Source organism: Phyllopteryx taeniolatus, chromosome 11 (genome assembly GCF_024500385.1).
Source record: "Phyllopteryx taeniolatus isolate TA_2022b chromosome 11, UOR_Ptae_1.2, whole genome shotgun sequence".
Taxonomy (NCBI): Eukaryota; Metazoa; Chordata; class Actinopteri; order Syngnathiformes; family Syngnathidae; genus Phyllopteryx; species Phyllopteryx taeniolatus.
This window is the reverse complement of record NC_084512.1, coordinates 5,414,802-5,441,549: the sequence shown is the minus strand read 5'-3', so window position 1 is coordinate 5,441,549 and position 26,748 is coordinate 5,414,802. Positions and strand designations below refer to the sequence as shown.

At 42.2% G+C, this 26,748-nt stretch overlaps 1 protein-coding gene across 2 annotated transcripts in view; it reads right to left on the bottom strand.

Annotated features, from left to right (window-relative positions):
• The window catches only part of dntt (deoxynucleotidyltransferase, terminal), a 134,055-nt gene that overhangs the window by 64,668 nt on the left and 42,639 nt on the right, over positions 1–26,748 (bottom strand). For both annotated transcript variants that reach the window (XM_061790168.1, XM_061790169.1), the window contains exon 8: positions 11,046–11,148. In XM_061790168.1, the coding sequence (XP_061646152.1) occupies positions 11,046–11,148 (103 nt within the window). The remainder of the gene's footprint in view (positions 1–11,045; positions 11,149–26,748) is intronic.

The window sequence follows — 26,748 nt, the reverse complement described above, 5'->3', positions numbered from 1 at the left end:
CTTCGTCTAGCTCCTTCCAGAATTTCTCTTTCACCTCTAGGTCACATCCTACCTGTGGGGCATAGCTGCTAATCACATTATACATAACACCCTCAATTTCAAATTTCAGCCTCATCACTAGATCTGATACTCTTTTCACCTCCAAGACATTCTTACCCAACTCTTTTAAAATAACCCTGACTCCATTTCGCTTCCCACCATTTCTCTTTAAACCCTGCCCCTAAACTTCTAGCCTTACTGCCTTTCCACCTGGTCTCCTGGACACACAATATATCAACCGTTCTCCTAATCGTCATGTCAACCAATTCCCGAGATTTTCCTGTCTAGTCCCAATATACAAACTCCCCACATTCAATTCTAGGCTCTCTGCTTTCCTCTTCTCTTTCTGCCAAAGAACCTGCTTTCCACCTCTTCTTCTTCCTCTTCTACTTCGACCCACAGTAGCTGAATTTCCACCAGCGCCCTGCAGGTTGACGCCGCCGGTGGCGGACGTTGTTAACCCGGGCCACGAACGATCCGGTATGGAATTCTTTGGATGAACGCTCATATTTGTTTGGCAAAGTTTAAAGCTGGATGCCCTTCCTAATGCAACACTCTGCATTTATCCGGGTTTGGGACCGGCCTACAGTTTGCACTGGCTTGTGCACCCCATATTCACTGGAACATTCAGAAGCTTGGATATGCGCCTGTAAATAATGTCATCGTTATACTTTGCAACAATTACTTTACGATGTTCTTGAGACAGCTCTTTGCTCTTATCCATCATGTCTTTACTCACACATTGGCAATGTGGGCTAGTAGTCGCTAGAATGATGATGGAAAAACCATGCGGTTCCCATAATTCATTGCGACATGCAAACTTGAATTATTACAGTAAAAAAGACGTCTTTGTTATTAATGTATGTTACTAGTAGTTTGTTGAATGTATGTGTTATGTAACATTTATGCTTATTTCACAATTATGATTGACTTATCGCACTATGTCATTATCAAACGTGAGTGTAGTGTGTGTGTGTAATAAAATGAACTCCCAGTCAATTCAACTGGATATTTGGCAATGCTCTTTAGGGCATTGCTTTTTATTCGTAAATGATTCTTTACTCTGAGGTGTACATGCTTGTGCGTGGAAAATGTATTTCGGTTCAAAACCAAAAATGCACTTTTGGGCCTTGCTCCCACCTTCTTCTCCACTTTAATTCCCTCCGTTGTTAATAATTCCTAAATTTCTATCTATGCCGATAAAATAATCTTTTTTCTTGGGTCTGGTCCTTCTCAGGCAGTGATTACATTTAAATTATTTCAGGGCAGTTTTTGTTTCATTACAGCATGGTGATGATAACCTTTGTTTTATCACCAAATGCTACAAAGATTACAGTATGTGTTTAAAGGAAGTGTGACCCTTTCACTTTGACTATCACCGGCACAGATGCAATCATGCAGGTTTATATATTTGGAAAGATCGTTTCATTTCACTCTTGCACTCTGGTGCCAAAGGTGAAACTAATTAAATGGCCTAAGTTGAAGCATACGTTATAATAAAAGTTGATTGTTGCACTGCATAGATTATTTATTTTTAACCATGCAACATTCTTACTTCTAATTGAGATCATACAAAGACATTGCATGATCATCAATAGTGATTTCAATTACTATAGCAGCCACAATTGTCCATTGATTTTTAATCTGACCTAACACCAAAGAGTTTCCCGTTATGCTTATTTGTGGATGATTCATCAGTTTGGTTGGTAATTTGATATTTAGTTATGCTAATATAAATCCAAACTAATATATACATATAGTAACGGACATGCCCGTAAAGATGGCATCCAGCACCCCCAGTCTCGTGCTGGTTCCGCATACCTGCCTCGGCTGCACGCTGTGTTAGTCTGCATACACAAGACAACTAAGGAAAACATTGTCCGTTTATCAAAGAAGAAGCACGGGAGGTTGAAACTTCGCACACGGATGCTAAATGTATTACCAGCCTGTCCCAAGTAGCTCATCAAAGCTGAGACACAGACAGTGGTTTCTCACCCGGACGCTAAATTAATTAACTTCCACCCCCAGCCAGCCTGAAGAGTCTCACCAACAAAGACTTCTTTTTCCTGCTGTTTTCAGTCACATTTGTTCCTCCTGTCTGGGACAATGACTGGAGCACTTGCGATACCCACAGGTAGTGGAAAGCTACTGAAACCCCGGAATAACTAATCACAATCTTCACTGGACTTGAATGTTATATAATATTTTTAAGAACTTTGCATGAACGCCATTAGTGGTACCATCGCAATAGCGCCACTCATGATTGTTTTTGCAAATTTGAATGTCTGATGTCAAATCTGTTTGTCAACTGAACACAAATGCCACATTGCAAATATTACAGTGTTCTCAACAACCACATACAATTGAAACATTCATTACAGGGATTAAAGAGGATGTGCACGTGACAATGCAAGGCTGGAAAATAGTCTCATTATCTTAAATCCAATAATTTATATTTTATCCCACTGGTTTTAGACCACAAAATAATCCTAAAATGGGAAAGTAACATTAAGAGGCGGTCCATCTTCCCTGTTGGCCCTGGAGGGGGGGCAAGGTGCAGAACCACCCCTTTTGGCCGTCTTAAAGGCCGGAGCCTCCTTTGTTGGGGGGCTCTCGTTCGACCAACTTGCCGAAGACTGGCTTAGCCAGGACGCCCCCCCTCGCACCACGAGGTGACGAGGACACACCAGATCCTTCCCCGCCGGAGGGCATCCTGCCAGCACTCCCAGCTACCCTTTCGGGTGCCTGGGCAAACTCCATTGGGAAGGAAGTGGGCAGCACACATCCACTCCGGACGTCTTGCGAACAGCGACATACGGGCTGCGGCCGCCCTGCCTTGGAACTTTTTTTTCTCAGATTTTTTTCCCTTCATCCTATCCCGCTAAATCCACCTGTTCCCCCGTGCGGACCGGACCGGCCAAACATTCGGGAGTTCGACCCGCCTGCCTAAATTGTGTTCCACGCACCTAAATCCAAATTGCTTTCTACTAAAAGTACAGATTAGCGCATATTTAGGTTTAAATAAACGAGAACAGGAACCCCCAGCTCTATGCATATTCACTACATGCTCATTCCACCCTAAAATCACAAGTCAAGTCTCCTTTGCCAATGTTTGTCTGTCATTTGTGTTTTCTTTCCTGCATTGTTCCCTTGTAGATTCCCATGTTAGCGCTCATTACATGTTCTATAAAAATTCACTACCCGTATCATTTGTGTGTGCTTGGGTTCGACAAAAGACCTCTGGTTATTGACAACACTTATCTAATTCATGTAGCAATCTTCAAATTACGAGACTGATAAAAGGTTTGTCGTCACTTTGTCCTGACGTTTTTGTGAGTCTAAAAAGTGATGTGGTGCCCCTTTACGAGACAAAATAGCTTGATTTTTAATGCTGAAACTTAAAATTACGCTAAACTTCGTCGCTTCCATCTTATTCTTTTCTCCTAAATTAATTACGCTTTTATTTAACCTCATATACGCTACAATATACACATATATACAGACCCTTTCCCACACATTTGAATATCATGGGGAAAAAAATTATTTCCATAATTCCATTCAAAAAGCCCACAATTTAATCAATTTCAAGGATTAATTTGTTTATTTTTACATAATTTGGTCTTCCAGCTCATAAAACCGGAATTGAAAAAATTTGAATACTGTGAAGAAATCAGCCCAAATTTTGCAGGCCATACATGTTTTAAACTGAGTGTCACACACAAATCATCTACTACACTCAAAGCCCCTGCACAGGTATCCCCAGGTGTCATTATATTGCTTCAGTTTGGTTAAATTCTCTTAGTTGGGTTCAATATGGGGAAGACTGCAGACTTGACAACTGGCCAGAAGACCATCATTGATACTAGACTTGACATCAATCTGCTCGCCTGATCGGTATCAGCTGATAATTAGCATTTTATGCTGATCGGCTTTAATGTCATCGCCGATCCGATCAATGACATCATTGATCGGATCCACAAAAGACTCCATGTCACTGTCGTGTACAGTATAGTCGAATCCAAAAGCTAGTTTGATCAATGGGCTTCATCTTATCAACTCAAACATGACCGGACACACACATTACCATGGGGATGACAACAATATTGGATCATGCCACGTATTTATAAGAACAAAATGGGAAAACCCGTGTGTTGGTGGTAACCGGTGCTCGGGAGAGGACGTTCGTTTAAAGACTTGCTTGAGGTATGTTCACGTACTTTTAATATGATACCGCTCGCAATCAGCCAACCACAACAAAACATTATGTAGCCTCGCAAGCTAGTGCTAGCACTAACGGTTGTACGTAAACATGCTGGCCTTCTGTCGTATCATGCTCTACAGTTTCGGTGTGTGTGAAGTAATTTAATTACGACAAAGTAATTTAATTACAATAAGTTAGCACCCATTATTTCTGTCATGTTGTAATGTTGGTTTGACCTGACAGAATACATGATCTGACTAGACTACTGATTGCCTACCTTTATGGAGCCAAGGCACATATTTTGCAATTGAAAAGTCTCACGGCACACTAACAAACAAAAATGTCACAAAAAGTAGATTCTTAATTACTGTATGTACAAACCCAAATCCAATGAAGTTGGGACGTTGTGTTAAACATAAATAAAAACAGAATACAATGATTTGCAAATCATGTTCCACCTATATTTATTTGAATTTAATTTAATTAAATTGAATACACTACAAAGACAAGATATTTAATGTTCAAACTGATAAACTATATTGTTTTTAGCAAATAATCATTACCTTAGAATTTTATGGCTGCAACACATTCCAAAAAAGCTGGGACAGGGTCATATTTACCACTGTGTTACATCACCTTTTCTTTTAACAACATTTAATAAATGTTTGAGTCACTGATGGTGTAGTGGGACACCCGCCTGACTTTGGTGCGGGCAGCGTGGGTTCAGTTCCCACTCAGTGACGGTGTGAATGTGGGTGCGAATGGTTGTCCGTGTCTATATGTGACCTGCGACTGACTGGTGACCAGTTCAGTGTGTAGTCCGCCTTTCGCCCGAAGTCTGCTGGGATAGTCTCCAGCGCCCCGCGATGCTAACCAGGATAAGCGGTGTTGAAAATGTATAATAAATGTTTGGGAACTGAGGACACGAATTGTTGAAGCTTTGTAGGTGGAATTGTTTCCCATTCTTGCTTGACGTACAGCTTCAGCTGTTCAACAGTCCGGTGTTTCCGTTGTTGTATTTTACGTTTCATAATGCACCACACATTTTCAATGGGAGACAGGTCATGACTGCAGGCAGGCCAGTCTAGTACCCACACTCTTTTACTACGAAGCCACGCTGTTGTAACACATGCAGAATGTGGTTTGGCATTATCTTGCTGAAATAAACAGGGGCGTCCATGAAAAAGACATTGCTTGGATGGCAGCATATGTTTCTCCAAAACCTGTATGTACCTTTCAGCATTAATGGTGCCTTCACAGATGTGTAAGTTACACATGCCATTGGCACTAACACAGCCCCATACCATCACAGATGCTGGATTTAGAATTTTGCGTCCATACAAGTCCGAATGGTTCTTTTCCTCTTTGGGCCGGAGGACACGACGTCCACAATTTCCAAAATCAATTTGAAATGTGGACAAAACACTTTTCCACTTTGCATCAGTCCATCTTAGATGAGCTCGGGCCCAGAGAAGCCGGCGGCGTTTCTGGGTGTTGTTGATAAATGGCTTTTGCTTTCCATAGTAGAGTTTTAAGTTGCACTTACGGATGTAGTGCCGAACTATATTTACTGACATTGGTTTTCTGAAGTTTTCCTGAGCCCATGTGGTGATATCCTTTACACATTGATGTCGGTTTTTGATGCAGTGCCGCCTGAGGGATCGAAGGTCACGGGCATTCAATGTTGGTTTTCGGCCTTGCCGCTTACATGCAGTGATTTCTCCAGATTATCTGAACCTTTTGATGATATTATGGACCGTAGATGACGAAATCCCTGAATTCCTTGCAATTGTACATTGAGGAACATTATCCTTAAACTGTTCGACTATTTTCTCACACACTTGTTCGCAAATATGTGAACCTCACCCCATCTTTGCTTGTGAATGACTGAGCAATTCAGGGAAGTTCCTTTTATCCCCAATCATGGCACCCACCTGTTCCCAATTAGCCTGTACACCTGTGGGATGTTCCAAAGAGGTGTTTGATGAGCATTCCTCAACTTTCTCAGTCTTTTTTGCCACCTGTCCCAGCTTTTTGTTTCAGCCCAACGTGTTGCAGCCATAACATTGTAAGTTAATGATTATTTGCTAAAAACAATAAAGTTTATCAGTTTGAACATTAAATATCTTGTCTTTGTAGTGTATTCAATTAAATATAGGTTGAACATGATTTGCAAATCGTTGTATTCTGTTTTTATTTATGTACAACACAATGTCCCAACTTCATTGGAATTGGGGTTGTACTTCCTGCCATCTAATAGAAGACCATTCATTTGTTCTGTCTGTCACTATGCCTCACTGGCATAAATAGATTAACAAAGATACATTATTTATTGTAAATATATTTTTTGAGCAATTAAGTCCACAAGTATACACAGTAAAAGAACAAGTCATATTGCTCCATCTTGTCATCGGATCGGTGATCGGTTATCGTTTTTTTAAACTCGGTGATCGGCCCCAAAAATCCTCATCATCTAAAGCCTAATTGATACCCTCCATAGGATGGGTAAGCCACAAAAGTTTATACCAAAGGAGGCTGGCTGTTCACAGTGTGCTGTGTCCAAGCATATGGAAACTCGATTGGAAGGACAAAATGTGGCAGGAGTAGATGAATTTGCAAAAGAGATGACCGTGGGCTTCAGCGGATTAACAAAGATTCAAGAATCTAGCAGAGATCCAGAAAGAGTGGAAAGAGGTGGGAGTCACAGCTACAAAAACCACCACATTGAGACGCATCCGGGTTATGGACTACAACTATCGGGTTACTCGGATCAAGGCACTCCTGAGCCTGAGCCAATTTAGGAAACGTCTCAACTGGGCCAAGGAGAAGAAGGACTGGACTGTTGGCCAGTGGTCCAAGGTCCTCTTTTCCAATGAAAGTAAAGTGTGCCTTTCATTCGGGAATCAAGATCCAAGGGTTTGAATGAAAAGACGGGTGAAGCACAGAACCCAAGCTGCTTGAGGTCCAGTGTGAAATATCCACAGTAAATCATGATTTGGGGTGCAATGTCCAATGCAGGTGTTGGTAAACTCTGCTATCATAAATACAAGGTCACCGAGGTCAAGGAAATCTGGGCTTCCATAACTCCCAGGCAATGCCACAGCCTGATTGCTTCAATGCCACGGCGCATCGAGGCAGTGATTAATTAAAGCAAAGGGATTCCCAAGATTATGAAGATTATGATTAAGATGTTTGGAAAATACCATATTTTGATTGATTTAATGTGACCCTAATTTCTTTATTTTTCAAGTAAATGGTGATTTCTTCACAGTATTCAAATTTTTTGAATTCCTGATTTTGTGGGCTCTATGAGCTGGAAGCCCAAATTATGTAAAAATAAACAAATAAATACTTGAAACTGTTTAAATTGTGGGCCCTGAATCTATAAAATTATTTGCTAAAAGAAAATAATCGGTCATGGTCTATCACCACTATAAAATCTTTAGCAACTGCACAGGCATTTCAAAGTAACATTTTAGCAATCATAGTGTAAGTGTAGTAAGTTTAAAAAGAAAAAAAAAAGTTAACCACTGCTAATCATAAAATGTGAGAACAATAAAACAATCTAACTTAACTGACAACAAACACTAATTCGAATTGCAGTCCCTTTCACATAACGTCATGTAATGTAAAATATGCTCCTTCCATCTTCTTTCATCTCACAACAGCTTTTATTATGGCTGCTCCTTGCTGTCGGAAAAAAAAAAGTGTTGAGTGCTAGCGCGGAAGATCTTGATGCTTGATGGCGGTGCGCATTCACCTTTTGTGCAATGTTAGAAGCATTTTTCTTGAAAATTGTACAGCCTCAGGCAACTTTCAACTTTAGAGGTTGTTGCACTGTAGTTTAACACGAGCAAAGATAGCCAGTTAAGTCCAGATGGTTTGGTTTATAAGAAAAAAAAAAATGCTAGTACTGCATCAACATACCCTGAATGGAATCAACGGGCCCCCCTTCCATACTATCCACCGATATATATATATATATATATATATATATATATATATATATATATATATATATATATATATATATATATATATATATCCCACCAGAGAGCACTGAGTTAAGAAATAATGTGGAAAATTAAGGATGTTAGAACACTGAGGAACAAATTTCCAAGTGTCACCCTCGAGTGCACACATGCTTTCTCTCTCTCTGCAATTACAGATAACCGTTCACCTTCCAATAGGTATGGGGATGGATTCTTTAAGTTCCCTTTGTGTTGGACAAAGTAGTCCGTGACTACAAGGGCAGCATAAAAGACCGCATCTGCAATTAGAATCCCTGACATACAGATACATTAAAAGAAAGACTAGTTCCGCAAGAAGGACTGCTGCTCCTACACATGAGTTTGGAGATGAAGGCCAATTCTATTTTTGCCCAGCCAGCTGATTTTTCACTCCCTGCTGTCAGTACATTACTTTTGGCCTTGAAGCATATTGATGCATTTGGAGAAAAGCATTAATGGTTCTGGTGACAGTCATTTGGACCATTAAGTACCTGAATACATTTCATTCACGCTCTTAGGTTTGGGGCTCTCCAGCATACCTATATATGTCTCGTGCAGTTGCTCTGATTTGTTCCTGTCTTGCTCTTTCTGTTTGATGTGCATACACTCAAAAAGTCTTTAAAAAAAGAAAAAACAGGATGTCATGAAGTTCTCATCTAAGTATCGCAGTGGACTGTTTAGGCCAATGGCGGTCTGTAATCATCGCCCAAGCAGCAGGTAATGTCAGAAAACATCTGAGAGTAAGCTTATTTCAGAGTTTATGGAGGGAATTACAAAGAATGACGCAGGCGCAAAGATAATCTTTCCCCAAAAGCTTTGCCTCTGAGTACAGGGGGGACGAAGGGGACGATTGGCATCTGAATTTTGTTTTTTCCTTGTTTTTACCTACTTGCAGCCTTTTTTAAGATAACAATGTGGTCATAGCGTAACAGCCAACATTCAGAGGACAAACATTATGTTGTGAGGGAAGCATAGAACTGTGATCTCATCTTGTAATTTGTCTGACTCACAGAAAGGAAACTTCTAAATCCCTGGAAGTTCCAGATTAAATTTTTTTTAGCCAAGAGCTTTTAAACTGGGCTTTGACTTTGATAGTGTCTATGTGTTTTTGTATGGGTGTTCGTGCGTCTCTGTGTGTGTGTGTGTGTGTGTGTGTGTGTGTGTGTGTGTGTGCCTGCCCTAAATGTCAGTTGAAGTAGTAGACTTTACTGCTCAGATTGGATTTAGATGTAAAATAGAAATCTAATCTCAGCTGTATTGACAGCGCTGCCTGAATCACTTATCCAACCAGAGGTAGAACACTTGAATCTGTAACTGCATTGAGTTGGCACAAATGTATAACAATAAAGCTGAATCGTATTATGATGGCAGGCAACGCTCAGGGCTCAGCCTTTGGAGAGCAACATTGCACAGTATTGAAAGACACTGATGAAAGATGAATGGAAGCAATGCTAAGTGACTCATTTGTCTGCTTCTGAATCTGGTGCTGACCTTGCCTCTGCCCATAAGTTATGCTTTAAAAATCAACAGGAAAATGATGATGACATTTGTTTTGCGAGGATATTTCTAACTCCCTAGAAATTGGACATTGATGGTTGGGGAACTTTAGCTGTTGTTCGAGGGACTGTTACTTATATTATTACTGAGTGAATGGGCGTGAGTCCTCTGGACGCAATTGCCAATGACAAGATGGACTTTTATAATGTCATTTAATCACTTTCTGTTGTCCTGGTGGCTGCTGACTGGGCCAACTCTATCCGTTTTTTGTCAAGCCTGCTGAGAGGAACGTTAGAAGCCATATTCCGCTGTCCTTTCCTTGTCACCTAAAACCTTTTTAACACCAGCCCTACCTGCTTAAATCACCATCTCACTTCATTGTTACCTACTGTTCACACATGCTTTTCACAACTTTAGCTCTCCTGCTCCGCCTTTAGGGAACAAGTGGCTGCAAATGGTAGGAGCACTGTTACAATATGTAGCAAGTAGGATGTAATTATTGTCATTGGACCTTTGAAGGATGTTAGGCATATTTGGAATACCCCCCACCCCTGATTCCGAATAGCTCAGTTGATGTTGCACTCATTATGTTAATTGCTACACAGAGTATTTTTCAAATGGTAAAGATGGTATTGGTAGGGAAGGCTACAACATATAGAATATACTCCATACCTTTTTTTTTTTTTTATTTACCACCTATACTTGCCCTGGTGAATCTAGTTTAATTTTCTTGTTACATACTAAAACCTATGATGCCCTACCCCTAAAATAAGTAAAGTTACCAATGATTCAGCACCAATACAATCTGCACGTTATACAGACACTACAAATATCATGAGGTCTTCCATCATGTTATGTCTTTGTACTGGCCTTTAAGGTATTCTCTTGTAGCATAAAAGAAGTTTGGAGTTCATTCTGGTACCTTTTTTTTAAAATCGATCTATCCACTTTCTATACCATTTATTCTCATTACATCCATAGAATTTTGGACAAGAGGCCATTCACGGGGTCCATATTGACAAACAAGCGTTCACACTCACTATTGGTGCCACTACTTAATTGCCCCACTTAAACATTATTTGCTAAATGTATTTAAATTAATTGTGTTCATTTTTATACCCACACTCTATCAACATGTACATTTACAGTACTACAAAACTGAGTTATCACAGTGTCTCAACAGCTTCAGTAATGTTCATGTTGTCAAAACGTTCATTTTGAACTCTTTAGAAGGTTATACAAGTCACGGTCACAGATAGTTTTGCAATTTAGTGCCTAAAGAGCAAGAAGTCACATACTTGTTTTTTGAAGGTATCAATGATGTTGCGTAGAACACATTCCTCCTTCCCCACCTCATGTGTTGTGACAATAAAGTCCACATCATGGCCGACCTCCTTCCCCCTGGAAAGAAAGACAGCATGTGCTCAATGTGTGTGGGAAATTACATTTTAGTTACTAAAATATGCACATGGCCTTTTTTTTTTTTTTTGTACCTCTCAATTTGTTTGATGTTGAAAAAAATGTAAAGATCTATTTTGACATTTATGCAGGGAAATATTTTATAAAACCATTTTTCTGGCTCTGTGTCATCAAAAAGAAACCCAAATAGAGTCCGACAAGGCTTAAATAGTGCATTTTTGCTGTCAGCACTACTGCAGGAACAGAAAGCGATCAGGAAAAAGTCTCAGAGCAGAAGACCGACATATGCACATGACGCTCAAAAAGCAGATCTAAAAGAATCTGTCAGGGATATGGCCACTGAATTAGATACAGCACTCTGTTACAAATTTATGATACTTATCAAAACACTCTTGTGACCATTCGAGATGAGTTAATTAATGCCTCAATTACAGTACATCCTCACTGAAAGTTATTACATACAGTGAATGAGTTGACTTTTGTCATGTGACACATTAACCTGTACTGTTTCATTAGTCAGTAATGGGGAAAATGGATGTGCTCCAATATTCTGTGCCTTGATATATTGGGAGTTTATCAGATGAAAATAAGGGGCCAAGAAGACCTAAAATAAAGCAGTCAATATTTTCTCACCAACATAACAAGGAGTTAAGACTTATGAACTAAGACGCTTTGGTTTTAGTTTTTTTCATGAACATCCAACATGATGAAATGAAATTGTTGTCTGCCAGTTTGATTTCAGCTACCGTTTATACAGTATTTTGACACATGCCAGACACAGGTGACATATTGCAATGACAAAAGGAAAAGGTGTTTTCCTGCCACTGGCTCGTTCTGGGCTCATTATCAAAACGCTCAGATTCCATGACGAAAAGTAACATTGTGTTCTTGTGATTACAGTGACCCACTAAAACAGCCGTGTGTGCAGTTTGTCAGTGAGAACAATGCTGACACAAACACAAAGCAAACAAAGGCGACGAACGAATGACAGAGATTTCCTTATTCATCAAAGTTGGCCTCCGCTTCAGCTTTATCATTTGCCTCTGCTTGCTGCCAGTTTGGGCAAGTGCCATTTCAAACTGATCATTATGCACTCACTTAGTCACACACACACACGCACGCACGCACATGTACACACAACTCCTTTTGTGACAGCAAAGTGAAATGACAATGCATGTCAGGGACGATATGGCTCCAGGAGAAGGATGAAATGCTGCAAATCTCAGTGTTCGATCTCCCTTTGCTGCTCGTAACAAATGAATGATGGAAACATGAGAGAGCAACATCAAAGCAGCGACGATGGGCTACGAATAGCTTAATGGAGAGGAACAGAGTTCGCCATAGCTAATTTAGGGCGCAACTAAGTCTTTGAAATTAGCCATTAATGCTCTCACAAAGGCATGTGAATGTTAATGTTTAGGGTTAGTGGCAGGGGGCATGTACCCCTGTGAGTGCTTTGCTTTCAAGCACACTGAGCAGATGTTGATTTTGTCACATTAATTTTATTTGCCCTCTTACTTTAATTTATTCGCCTTCCATTGGAGCAGATTCGTCTCATTTGGGTGCGGTGTTGCTCTGTGAAAATATACAGTAACTTTACTCTCATGAGTTGACTCATGGGACACACTTAACAGTATTTTCATCGCAGATTCCCATCTGCTGACTGTGCAACTTTCACATAAACCCTACAGCACTCTTAATTGGCAAGGCTGAGATTCCACAACATTTCCAGTTCGTGTGGGGTGTTAAAAAAAACATGAAGAGAAGCTCGCCACCTCACCAGCAGCCTCTGCTACGCTGGCAAATCTCACTTGAGTGCGCTGCATAAATGTGTGCCATGAATAGCAAAATCACAACCAGGGAGAGAGATCATCAGCATACATTCATAACTCTCTTGGACATCCACTACCTCTAATCAGGGTGTGGGTGAGTGCATAGCATCGGAATGGGTAGTTGATGAAATAGGACACATTCAATATACACTACACTTCTCAGATCTCTGGATAGCTGTGCATTATTAGTACGTTGCACGGCTGTGCAGCTACTTCAACTAATACCGCTTCGGTCAGCAGAAAAATGGATGATAGCACACAAGTCCCATTCTCTCAAGCTAAGAGGGCGTTTTTGTTTCTTTTCTTTGCAGTCTCTATAAGTCATCCACTTACGGTCAGATGCATCACCACCCACACAAAGAAGTAACAGTGTAAATTCAGCTGGTCTACACTTATATTGCATGAAGAAAAATGATAAATTATTAAGTCTTTCAGCACAAAGTGCATGAAATATTAAAGGTTATTTACAAATATGTGTGGATGACAGGGTGACATGTATGAATAATACAGATATGGGAAGTGTTGCTTCTGGAAATGTCAACGAATGTGAGGAAAGAAAAGTTTAGTCGTAGTTAAAAGTAGCTGGCCGCAGAAAGGAAATGGCTTCCGTCGCTGTGATGTGCCTTTTCACCTTGTGTTTTGCCTCACTGCAAGACATGGGAGGTGATAATGAAGGTTTAACATGAATACAAAAAAAAAACATTTAAGGACTGCATTTAGTTATACTTTTTTTTCCTGAACGCATTCATCCAGGCGGCACGGTGGACGACTGGTTAGAGCGTCAGCCTCACAGTTCTGAGGACCCGGGTTCAATCCCCGGCCCCGCCTGTGTGGAGTTTGCATGTTCTCCCCGTGCCTGCGTGGGTTTTCTCCGGGCACTCCGGTTTCCTCCCACATCCCAAAAACATGCATTAATTGGAGACTCTAAATTGCCCGTAGGCATGAGTGCGAATGGTTGTTTGTTTCTATGTACCCTGCGATTGGCTGGCAACCAGTTCAGGGTGTACCCCGCCTCCTGCCCGATGACAGCTGGGATAGGCTCCAGCACGCCCGCGACCCTAGTGAGGACAAGCGGCTCAGAAAATGGATGGATGGATGGCATTCATCCAGCCATTTTCTATGCCGCTTATCATGTTCAGGGTAGCCAATCCCATCTGACATTGGGTGAAAACCAAACTATACTATATATCATTGTTGTTTTTCATTTAGTATTTAGTATTTCTTGCTCACGTTTGGCATGTAACCTTAGCTTAAATTTTTCAGTTTGATTGCACAACTTTTTCAAGTCTACAACCCCAATCCCAATGAAGTTGGGATGTTGTGCTAAACATAAATAAAAACAGAATACAATGATTTGCAAATCATTTTCAACCTATATTTAATTGAATACGCTACAAAGACAAGATATTTAATGTTCAAACTGATACACTTGATTGTTTTTAGCAAATAATCATTAAGTTAGAATGTTATGGCTGCAACATGTTCCAAAAAAGACTCAGAAAGTTGAGGAATGCTCATCAAACACCTGTTTGGAAAATCCCACAGTTGAACAGGCTAATTGGGAACAGGTGGGTGCCATGATTGGGTATAAAAGGAGCTTCCCTGAATTGCTCAGTCATTCACAAGCAAAAATGCCGAAAACCAACATTGAATGTCTTCGATCCCTCAGGCGGCCCTGCATCAAAAACTGACATCAATGTGTAAAGGATATCACCACATGGGCTCAGGAACACTTCAGAAAACCAATGTCAGGAAATACAATTCAGCGCTACATCCGTAAGTGCAACTTGAAACTCTACTATGCAAAGCAAAAGCCATTTATCAACAACACCCAGAAACGCTGCCGGCTTCTCTGGGCCCGAGCTCAGAGAATGCAAAGTGGAAAAGTGTTCTGTGGTCCGACGAGTCCACATTTCAAATTGTTTTTGGAAATTGTGGACGTCGTGTCCTCTGGGCCAAAGAGGAAAAGAACCATCTGGACTGTTATGGACCCAAAGTTCAAAAGCCAGCATCTGTGATGGTATGGGGCTGTGTTAGTGCCAATGGCATGGGTAACTTACACATCTGTGAAGGCACCATTAATGCTGAAAGGTACAGGTTTGGGAGAAATATATGCTGCGATCCTAGCAACACATTTGTCATGGACGCCCCTGCTTATTTCAGCAAGACAATGCCAAACCACATTCTGCATGTGTTACAACAGCGTGGCTTTGTAGTTAAACAGTGTGGGTACTAGACTGGCCTGCCTGCAGTCCAGACCTGTCTCCCATTGAAAATGTGTGGCACATTATGAAGCGTAAAATACGACAACGGAGACCCCAGACTGTTGAACAGCTCAAGCTGTACATCAAGCAAGTATGGGAAAGAATTACACCTACAAAGCTTCAACAATTAGTGTCCTCATTTCCCAAACGTTTAGTGAATGTTGTTAAAAGAAAAGGTGATGTAACCCAGTGGTAAACATGACCCTGTCCCAGCTTTTTTGGAACGTGTTGCAGCCATAAAATTCTAAGGTAATGATTATTTGCTAAAAACAATATAGTTTATCAGTTTGAACATTAAATATCTTGTCTTTGCAGTGTATTCAATTAAATATAGGTGGAACATGATTTGCAAATCATTGTATTCTGTTTTTATTTATGTTTAACACAACGTCCCAACTTCATTGGAATTGGGGTTGTACATTCGCCTGACTTCAGTGCAGGCGGCAAGGGTTCAGTTCCCACTCAGTGATGGTGTGAATGCAAGTCTGAATGATTGTCTGTCTGTGTGTCCCCTGCAACTGACTGGTGACCAGTTCAGAGTGCCGTCTGCCTTTTGGCTGAAGTCGGCTGAGATAGCTTCCAGCGCCACGCAACCCTGGATAAGCAGTGTAGAGAATGGATGGATGGATACTGAATGGTGTCCCTCAAGGTGAAATTCAACTCACGTGCCAATGTATTGCATAAGTACAGCTACAACTGTCCGCATGTCGAAGTGTCCTTGGGCAAGACACTGAACTCTAATTTACTCCCAGTGGGCCTGGCAGCCTGACCTTGCATAACAGCAGTCACCCATTGGTGTATGAATGTGTGTGAGAGTGGGTGAATGTGAGGCTTTGTGAAGCGCTTTGGGCACTGTAATATAGTAGATAAAGCGCTATATAAGTGCAGTCCATTTACCATTTACCATACTTTGCGTTGCACAACATATCACACACATGCAGACATTTAAGGAGAAAGGCAGAGTAAAGGGGTGCGCAAAAAGTGCTGCACCACTTCAACTGGTGTGGTTGGGACGATGATTTGTTCAAGGTCATCGACAGTAGCCAGCAAGCACACTACCATCTTTCCGACAACTAGTTGACATTTTTTTTTTGTCTGTAGTGGGACTAAAACCAATGTCCTCTAACTTCAAAGCCCAAGTCCTTACAGACTGAGCTGCTGCCCCAAGTATATACGCTACTTACATACATACATAAATACTTGCACAAATACATACCAAACAGCTCGTATTAGGGAGTTGGGTCCCCCTTACTCCCGCAGTACCCTCAAACTGAATCACGAAGGGACACGGTTGTACGCATTCTCCAAGTCCACAAACCACATGTAGACTGGTTGGGCGCACGAGTTTCTGCCTTGGCGACCACCAAAGCTGCATTCCACAGGACTCCTTTAGCTTGACGGCATCCCTCACAGGCGATGTCCACCAAGAGGTTTGACGATTGACGCCAAGACAGACAATGACTACCTTACGGCCACAGCTCCAGTCGGCAACAGTGGAGGACTCCCATAGGATGTGGTCCAAGTTCTGCTGGAGGTGGGTGTTGAAAGAAATTCCTCCTGACGGAGGCGGTGCCAGATGTTCCCAGCAGATCTTCACAATACTTTTGGGTCTGTCAGGTCAGAACGACATCGTCCACCACCATCCAAGCCAACACACCACATTGTGCTCCGTGGATAGCTGCACCTCTTTCTTCACCCTAGTGTCCAACACATGTGGTCGCAAGTCCGATGACAAGACCATAAAGTCAATCATTTAACTGTGGCCTAGGGTGTCCTGGTGCAAAGTGCACATATAAACACCCTTATGCTTGCACATGGTGTTTGTTATGGACAGTCCGTAACGAGCACAGAAATTCAATAAGAAAACACCCCAGGGGTTCTGGTCGGGGGGGCACTTCTTCCCAATCACACACTTCCAGATCTCACTGTCACTGCCCATGTGAGCATTAAAGTCCCCTAGCATAATGAGGGAGTTCCCATTGGGAGCACTCTCCAGCACCCCCTCCAAGGACCCCATAAAGGGTTGGTATTCTGAGCTGCTGTTTGGTGCATAGGCACAAACAACAGTCAGGACCCATATCGAAGGCTACCCAATCATCCACTGGGGTGAACCCCAACATACAGGTACCCAGCCGGGGGACAATAAGTATGCCCACACCTGCTCAGCACCTCTCACTGGGGGCAACTTCAGGGTAGAATCCCCTTTTGAGATGACTCGTACCAGAGCCCAAGCTGTGTTTTCAGGCGAACCTGACTATATCTGGTTGGAAACTCTGAGCCTGGCACACCAGCTTAGGCTCCTCCCCTGCCAGAGAAATAACCTTCCACCTCCCAAGAGCCAGCTTCTGTAGCCGGGGATCGGACCACCAAGGTCCCCGCTTTAGGCTGTATTGCAAGAGGACCTGTGCATGTCCAACATTTAACAACAGTCAGTGGGTAAAGAGTCTGGCGCTCCAAACCGGAAGTGTGTCATAAAATAAGACAACAGAAATAAACAAATAAATTTTACTCATTAACTGTATACTATGTATCCTACTCATCTAAAAATATCCATACTGTATGTTTTAAACTATTCTTATTATGACATTTCATTATGATGTGGCACGGTGGACAACTGGTTAGAGCGTCAGCCTCACAGTTCTGAGGACCGGGGTTCAATCCCCGGCCCCGCCTGTGTGGAGTTTGGATGTTCTCCCCATGCCTGTGTGGGTTTTCTCCAGGCACTCCGGTTTCCTCCCACATCCCAAAAACATGCATGAATTGGAGACTCTAAAATTGCCCGTAGGTGTGAATGTGAGTGTGAATGGCTGTTTATATGTGCCCTGCGATTGGCTGGCAACCAGTTCAGTTCCTACCCGATGATAGCTGGGATAGGCTCCAGCACGCCCGCGACCCTACTGAGGAGAAGCGGCTCAGAAAATGGATGTATTTCATAATGATGTTCATTCTTTAATTTTTGTCTAATTCAAGGTGGCTCTGCTGAAGTGAACCTTGCGCCCTCTGTTGACCAGCCGCGACTGTTGTGCAGTTGTACCTAACGTAGCAGCCAGCGATTGTACATACCATATTGTAGTAGCGAGCGTCTCATGCAGTTTGAGGATTTGAGTGTTTAATATCACTGAGAGGCAGTCCAGAAAATCATGATTTTGAATAAGATCCACAGCTAAGACTTGCTGGTGCCATTTGAGAATTTCACATAAATTGCTGGCACAAACTGTGTTTTCCAGCCTAACCTATTTTTACACCCCCCCCCCCCTCCCCCCCCCACACACACACGCACACATTTCTTTAAGTCACTTTTTTGCACAACATTTCCTTCAAAAAGGCTAATGTCAGTAGGATCAACAAATCCTTGTCGTGCTGCTTTGCTCTGAAGTGGATGGCAGCTTGACTTACTGCAGTGTGTCAATTAGTTCTTGTACATTTTGAGGGTTGACTCACACTTTAGTGTATATTATCTGGCTGCATCTATTTAAAGATATTCAATAAAGGCTACTGGTTGTAAGTAATTAGGCTAATAAGAGACTTCGAACTCAAAATTATAGCTAATTAAAATCTGTCGAAACTTTAGAGGGGTGCTTTTTCAAGATTGTCACAATGAAGAGAATTACTGGGTGATTATTAGTGATGCTGGCAATTATATGATCACATAAACTATTTTGGTGTAATAGACCCTAACTAGCATCCACTATTTAAAAAAAAGAGAGACATACAAGATTAAGGTAAATTAATCACTTACAGGCTTACAAGTCATTGTTCTTCTATATAGCGATGCATGACTCCAATCAGATTTCAAGGAATACTCCCCAAGCCCACACCAAATATCAGAAGAAATTTAAGTGTGCTCCATCTTGCCGAGTTTGAAGTCATAAAAGCTCTCTCATGGGCCTGTTATTCTTTTCAGCAGATGCTCCTCCCTGAAATCGTGTACTGTTGCTACCCATCATCTTGATGTTAACTATCTGTGATGCTCTAATCTCTTTTTCCTCATCTCTTTTACCACATTTTCCCTTGAGGAGTAGTTATTTACATAATCAGACATGATTCTAGCTGTCACTCAGCTCTTTGAAGTTAAGAGTTACTGTGCTGTATTGGGAGGATGCCATTACTTATGTTTCTCTCAAGTCAAGAGAAGTCATAAATTTCCAAGCATTATAGCAACAAACTGTTATTTTATTTAACCAATAACTTTACATGGCTAATGTTAGCTAATGTCAGAAAATTGTTTTCAAGGGAAAAAAAAAAGGGTAACAAAATATCAGAACCATACTCTACTATTTTTAGTGCCCTGCAGTTCGGGTACCAACTGCAGTGTTGCAGTGCAGAAGACAAGCACAAAACAAGACAGCTTATTGTTTTTAATCACAGACAATCATCACTGTGGTGTGAAAGAATGAAGGACATACATTTTTAAAAGCATGACAATGGCAGCACAGTGAGCAAGTGTTTTGTATTTTTGCCTCACAGTTCTGAGGTTTGGGGTTCGACTCTTGGCCTCCCTGTGTGGAGTTTGCATGTTCTCTGTGCTTGCAGGGGTTTTCTCCGGGTACTCCAGCATCCTCCCACATTACAAAAACATGCACATTGGGTAAATTAAAGATTTAATTGCCCATAGGTGTGAATGTGAGTGTGAATGTTTGTTTGTCTGTACGTGCCCGCCAATTGGCGGGCGACTAATCCAGGGTGTACCCTGCCTACCACCCAAAGTGAGCAGGGATACGCCCCAGCTCACCCGTGAACCTAATTAGGGCAAGCTATATAGAAAATGGATGGATCATTATAATTGAAAGCTATTTGTGTTTCTTGGTATAATAATCTATTGTAGGTAAGTCACCCCTTCATTTTTTTCATGTATCATGCAATTAGGGCCCTATAATTTTGATGAAATTATTGAGCAATTTCATGGTTGAAATTTCTACTTGTTATTGTAAAGGTTTCCACTTTGCAGAGGACAATAGGGTGTACCCTGCCTACCACCCAAAGTGAGCAGGGATACGCCCCAGCTCACCCGTGAACCTAATTAGGGCAAGCTATATAGAAAATGGATGGATCATTATAATTGAAAGCTATTTGTGTTTCTTGGTATAATAATCTATTGTAGGTAAGTCACCCCTTCATTTTTTTTCATGTATCATGCAATTAGGGCCCTATAATTTTGATGAAATTATTGAGCAATTTCATGGTTGAAATTTCTACTTGTTATTGTAAAGGTTTCCACTTTGCAGAGGACAATAGGTAGATGGAATTATAAAAGTACATGGACCTTTTATACCGATTTGAAAACAAAAAAACAGCCACGGTTAGGAAAATTTCATTCTCAAGAAATAAAAAGTACTAGAAGTATAATGACGCTGGAGTAGAAGGAAAAAATCTGAAAAAACATATCCTGGATTGTCGCCAGCCTGTATCTAATTCTAAACGTAACCCTCCACACTTATAACTATGGAAAATTTAGTATTCATTTAACCCAACATGCATGTTTTTGGAATGTGGAAGGAAACCACAGTACCCAAGGAAAGCCACTTCAGCATGGGGAGGAGATGCAGTTGCGAACCAGGAGATCCTTAGCCAAGATTCAAACCTAGAATCTCTTAACTGTAATGTAGGCAATGATGCTAGCCACTACGACAGTGTTGCCGTAAAAAAGCCAAACGATAAAAACAAAACAACAATATGAGGGAATTAATAATTAACAACAAGCAGCAAACTAAAACAGATTTAAGTAACCATTGCTATGGAAAAATATGGTCCATATTCTTTATTATATTATCTCCCAGTCTCTGTGTGATTCACAGTAATAGATTTTTGTTCTCCTGTGACTTTTTCAAATGTACCTAGTAGCTCTACCAGCCTCGCTTTTCTCTCAAGGACAAGATAACTGTGTGAATAGGTCTTTCTTTCTTCTTTCCTCATCTTCCTCTAACTGTGCATTCGCTCTTCCATGTTTTTCAGAGACGGGGAGAAGCCCGAAGCAACTGCAGGTTCCTTCTCTTGACTGTTTCTCTCTTTGCAAAGATTTCTTTCTTTCTTTCTTTCTTAATAATAACCCACAAAGACAAGATTGCTTCCTTACTTCTTCTGTCAGAAAGAGATTTGCCAAAACATTACATACACACCGACAACAACTGTCTTATTTGATTTGTACAAAATATTATGTCCATGCAGGGTTAGAATCTGGAATGTAACATTGTATTCCATTGCAACATGCTGCCAATTTTTTTTGTCTTGAGTTTGTTGTCACATTTCTGTCGGGCCAATTATACATTACTCGTGCACTCACTGTAGTAGTCTCGCCACGCTGCACTATTTGCATATCTGTTGTTGACCAATATTGGCCACTCATGCCAGAGTAGCATCTGCACCACTTGCACATTGACTGAGGAGTAACTGCAACATTTGCACAATCAACATTGTCCCAGATTATCGCGCTATTAGTCACTTTAAACTGCATACACTCCTTGAAGTCTCGGCGCCCTTTGCACAATGGTCATTGCGCCGGACTATTGCTATATTAGTCATTCAAACTGCTTTAAGTGCTAGAGGACTCTGTATCTTTTTGCACAATTGTCAGAAAATAATAATAATAATAATAATAATTGTACCGGCATTACCAGATAACTAGCAACCCTTTATTTCTCAGTGACTGTTTTTTTTTTTTTTAATTAATGTGGAATGACACAGGGGAAAAGTGTTGAACGCGCCAACTGGTATTTATTTAATACTTTGTACAAAAGGGTCATTGATGGTGATGGTGCTTGACTTTGGTGCGGGTAGCGTGGGTTCAGTTCCCACTCAGTGACGGTGTGAATGTGAGTCCGACTAGTTGTCCATGTCTATATGTGCCCTACGACTGAATGGCGAGCAGTCCAGGGTGTAGTCTGCCTTTCGCCCGAAGTCCGCTGGGATAGGCTCTAGTGCCCTGTGACCCTAACCAGGATAAACGGTGTTGAAAAAGGATAGATGGACTTTGTACAAAAGCCTTTCTTTGCAATGACAGCTTTAAGACGCCTCCTGTGTGGAGAAACTAGTCGCATGTATTGCTCTGGTGTGATTTTGGCCCATTCCTCCACACAAGCAGTCTTCAAATCTTTAAGGTTCTGTGTGCTTCTTTGATGGAACTTGAGTTTCAGTACTTTCCATTGGATTCAAGGGAGGTGATTGGCTGGGCCATTCTAGCAGCTTTATTTTTTTTTCTTTGAAAGTAATTGAGAGTTTCCTTGGCAGTATGTTTTGGATATTCATCCTGCTGAAATGTCCACACTCATTTCATTTTCATCATCCTCGTAGATGGCAGCAAATTTTTGTCAAGAATGTCTCAGTACATTCGCTCATTCATCCTTCCATCCTTCCTAATGTGAGATTTACCAGTACCATTTGCTGAAAGGCACCCCAACACCATCATGTTCCCACTTCCGAACGTCACTGTTGGTATGGTGTTTTTAGGGTGATGTGCAGTGCCATTTCTCCTCCAAACGTGGTGTGCACTTTGGTATACAAACAGTTCAATTTTTCTCTCATCCGACCAGACTATATTCTCCCAGTATTTAACTGGCCTGTCCAAATGTTGTTCAGCAAACTTTAAATGAGCTTTGACATGATTTTTTTCCCACCAATGGTGTCTTGCGCTGTGAGCGTGCATACAGGCCATGGCGGCGGAGTACATTACTCACTGTTTTCCTTTTGACAACAGTACCTGCAAATTCCAGTTCTTTTTTAAGCTCTCCACAGGTGGTCCTTGGCTCTTGGATAACTCTTCTGATTATTCTTTACAATCCTCTGTCAGAAATCTTGCAAGGAGCACCTGATCCTGAAATTTATGGTAGTATGATTGGCTTTCCACTTACATATTATGGCCCGTACTGTGCTCACTGGAACGTTCAGAAGTTTAGATATGCGCCTGTAACCAGTGCCATCATTATGTTTTGCAACAATTAGTTTGCGATGGTCTTGAGACAACTCTTTGCTCTTACCCATCACGAGATGTGTCTTGACTCACACCTTGGCAATGAGACCTTTTTGTAGGCCATCAAATAGGACTGAACCAGGTGATATTCATTTGCACTGACAAGGGGCTGGATTGCTGTTTGATTATTGATATATTTTAGGTGTTGTCTTACCTTTTTGCACCTCCCTTTCTTCATGTGTTCAATACTTTTTCCCTGTGTCATTTCACATTTTTACACACAACTTAATTTCTGAGCTTGTTTGTTCTACTTTCTTTGTATGTATAGATTACTTGGTTTGTTCCCAACATCTGGTTAAATTTAAGGTCAATAGCATTTTTGGAGAAAAAATGCATTTAGTGAGAAAAATTGTGACGTATTCAATACTTATTTCAGCCACTGTATGCTGGTTGACTAAGTACTATGAGAGACCAACAACAAAGAGGAGCTCAGTCTCCCCTGTTGACTTAAGTGCCTTTCCTTACTGCTCCTATACTGCTTATTCTGAATTATTTAACGCACACACGTGCACGCACGGGCACACACACACACACACCCCCAAATTGATATAACTGGATTTTTACAACACATAGACCAGAGCGCGCCAAATTTACTCCGGCAAAAAGCCCTCGATAAAACGAGGCAAGCAACTCAAAAGAGGAAAGAAGGTGCAAATAGCTGCACTCAGTGTGTCAGAGTACTTAGTAGTAAAAGTTTAGGGTGACCAAGAACAGGAGAACTGTCACAAACCAATATGACCTTTGACCCTAGTTTAATGGAACATATTAGTAAAACTCTACTCATGCAGAGAAAAAGTCATGATTGTTTGGAGCTTTATTTCCAATTGTGAATGTTTTGAGCTTTATTTCCAATTGTGAATGTTTTGAAATTTCAAAATGATGACAGCTGATTACATCAGCTACCTTGGCCATCTGGGGTCATTCATCCTTCTAAATCTATAAGTCAATACATCATTATATCAAATTGTTCTTACTTTTACATTACAATTACTAATTTTAAAGAAGACTAATTAAATAGTTCATCCATCCATCCATTGTCTTCCGCTTATCAGATTTCAGGTCGCGGGGGCAGTAGCCTTAATAGGGAAGCCCAGACTTCCTTCTCCCAAGCCACTTTGTGCAGCTCTTCCAAGGGTGGATCCCGAGGCGTTCCAAAAATGCCACATAGGACACGACAGGCACCCACCACCTTACGGCCACAGCTCCGGTCGGCCCCCTCAACGATGGAGGCGCGGAACATGGTCCACTCGGACCTCCCCTGGGACGTGGGTGAAAGTGTAAGGTGTAAGTGGGAGTTGAAACTCCTTCTGGCAGGGGATCCTGCCAGACGTTCCCAGCAGACCCTCACAGTACGTTTGGGCCTGCCGGGTTGGACCAACATCTTCCCCCACCATTGGAGCCAACACACCACCAGGTGGTGATCAGTTGACAGCTCCGCCCTTCTCTTAACTCGAGTACCCAAGACATGCGGCCGCAAGTCCGATGATACGACCACAAAGTCGATCATTGAACTGCAGCCTAGTCTGTCCTGGTGCCGAGTGCATATATGGACACCCTGATGCTTGAAGATGGTGTTCGTTATGAACAATCCGTGATGAGCACAGGAGTCCAGTAACAGAACACTGCTCGGGTTCTGATTGGGGGGGTGAACGATGCAGAACGATGGAGTCCCCAGCGGGAGCGCTCTCCAGCACCCCCTCCAAGGACTCCAAAAAGGGTGAGTATTCTAAACTGCTGTTTGGTGCACAGGCACAAACAACAGTCAGGACCCGTCCCCCTACCCAAAGGCGGAGGGAGGCTACCCTCTCGGCCATTGGGGTGAACCCCAATGTACAGGCGCCGAGCCGGGGGGCAATAAGTATACCCACACCTGCTCGGCGCCTCTCACCATGGGCAACTCCAGAGTGAAATAGAGTCCAACCCCTCTCGAGAGAACTGGTAACAAACCCCAAGCTGTGTGTAGAGGCGAGCTCGATTATATCGAGTCGGAACTTCTCGACCTCACACACCAGGCTCCTTTCCTGACAGAGAGGTGACATTCCACGTCCCTAGAGCCAGCTTCTGTAGCTGGAGAACGGATCGCCAAGGTCCCTGCCTTTGGCCACCGCCCAGCTCACACTGCACCCGACCCTTTGGCACCTCCCACAGGTGGTGAGCCCATGGGAAGGGGGACGCACGTTACCCTTTCTGGCTGTACCCGGCCGGGCCCCATGGGTACAGGCCCCGGTCACCAGGCGCTCGCCTTCCGAGCCCCACCTCTGGGCCTGGCTCCAGAGGGGGGCCCCGGTGACCCGTGTCCGGGCAAGTGAAAATGTTTTCCAGTGTTTTTTTATGTATCATAGGCATCTTCTGAGCCGTGCTTTGTCTGGTCCCTCACCTAGGCCATGAGTGACCCTGCCAGGGGCACAAAGTCCCAGACAACTTAACTCTTAGGATCATAAGGTGACGGCTCAAGGACGGGTAAATAATTAGTGTTCTTTACAATGAAGAAGTAAATTCCAATATTGTAACCTAAAGTACAATTTGGAATTGAAGCAATACCATCAATAAAAAATACACCACCTCGGTAACACAAAACTTAATGCCTGACAACCTTTGAGATGTCAGCATACCTCAGCAAGACCTTAATTCAGTGACCTTGCAAGGATTATGTGTTTATGTTTTTTTTACATTTTCTTTGGATTTTTGCAACACTTATTCTAAAGGAATAAATGAGGACCAGCCTCAACAAGATGTAGAACGTCCATCCATCCATTCATTTTCTGAGCCGCTTCTCCTCACTAGGGTCGCTGGCGTGCTGCAGCCAATCCCAGCTGTCATCGGGCAGGAGGCAGGGTACACCCTGAACTGGTTGCCAGCCAATCACAGGGCACATAGGAACAAACAACCATTCGCACTCACAGTCATGCCTACGGGCAATTTAGAGTCTCCAATTCATGCATGTTTTTGGGATGTGGGAGGAAACCGGAGTACCTGGAGAAAACCCACGCAGGCACGGGGAGAACATGCAAACTCCACACAAGCGGGGCCGGGGATTGAACCCGGGTCCTCAGAACTGTGAGGCTGACGCTCTAACCAGTCGGCCACCGTGCCGCCGATGTAGGACGTGAAACATAAAATAAATAAACAACCTAACTCCAGCATTATACGCATTGTCACTTTTTAAAAGGGAATTTGCTAAGTGTTTTTTTTGGTTGTTTTTTTTTAAAAAACATTTGTTGATGTCTTTTTACACTTGTGTGATGATTAAAACATTTTTTTAAAACAACGAGATGTGTGAGCTGTCAATCGGGTGTACCAGGCATTTGTCCGTTGGGCCGACAGCCATCATGTTACAGACCTATACTGTGGAAAAAAAACATTTCCGGCGGCACGGTGGCCGACTGGTTAGAGCGTCAGCCTCACAGTTCTGAGGACCCGGGTTCTATCCCCGGCCCCGCCTCTGTGGAGTTTGCATGTTCTCCTCGTGCCTGTGTGGGTTTTCTCCGGGCACTCCGGTTTCCTCCCACATCCCAAAAAAAAA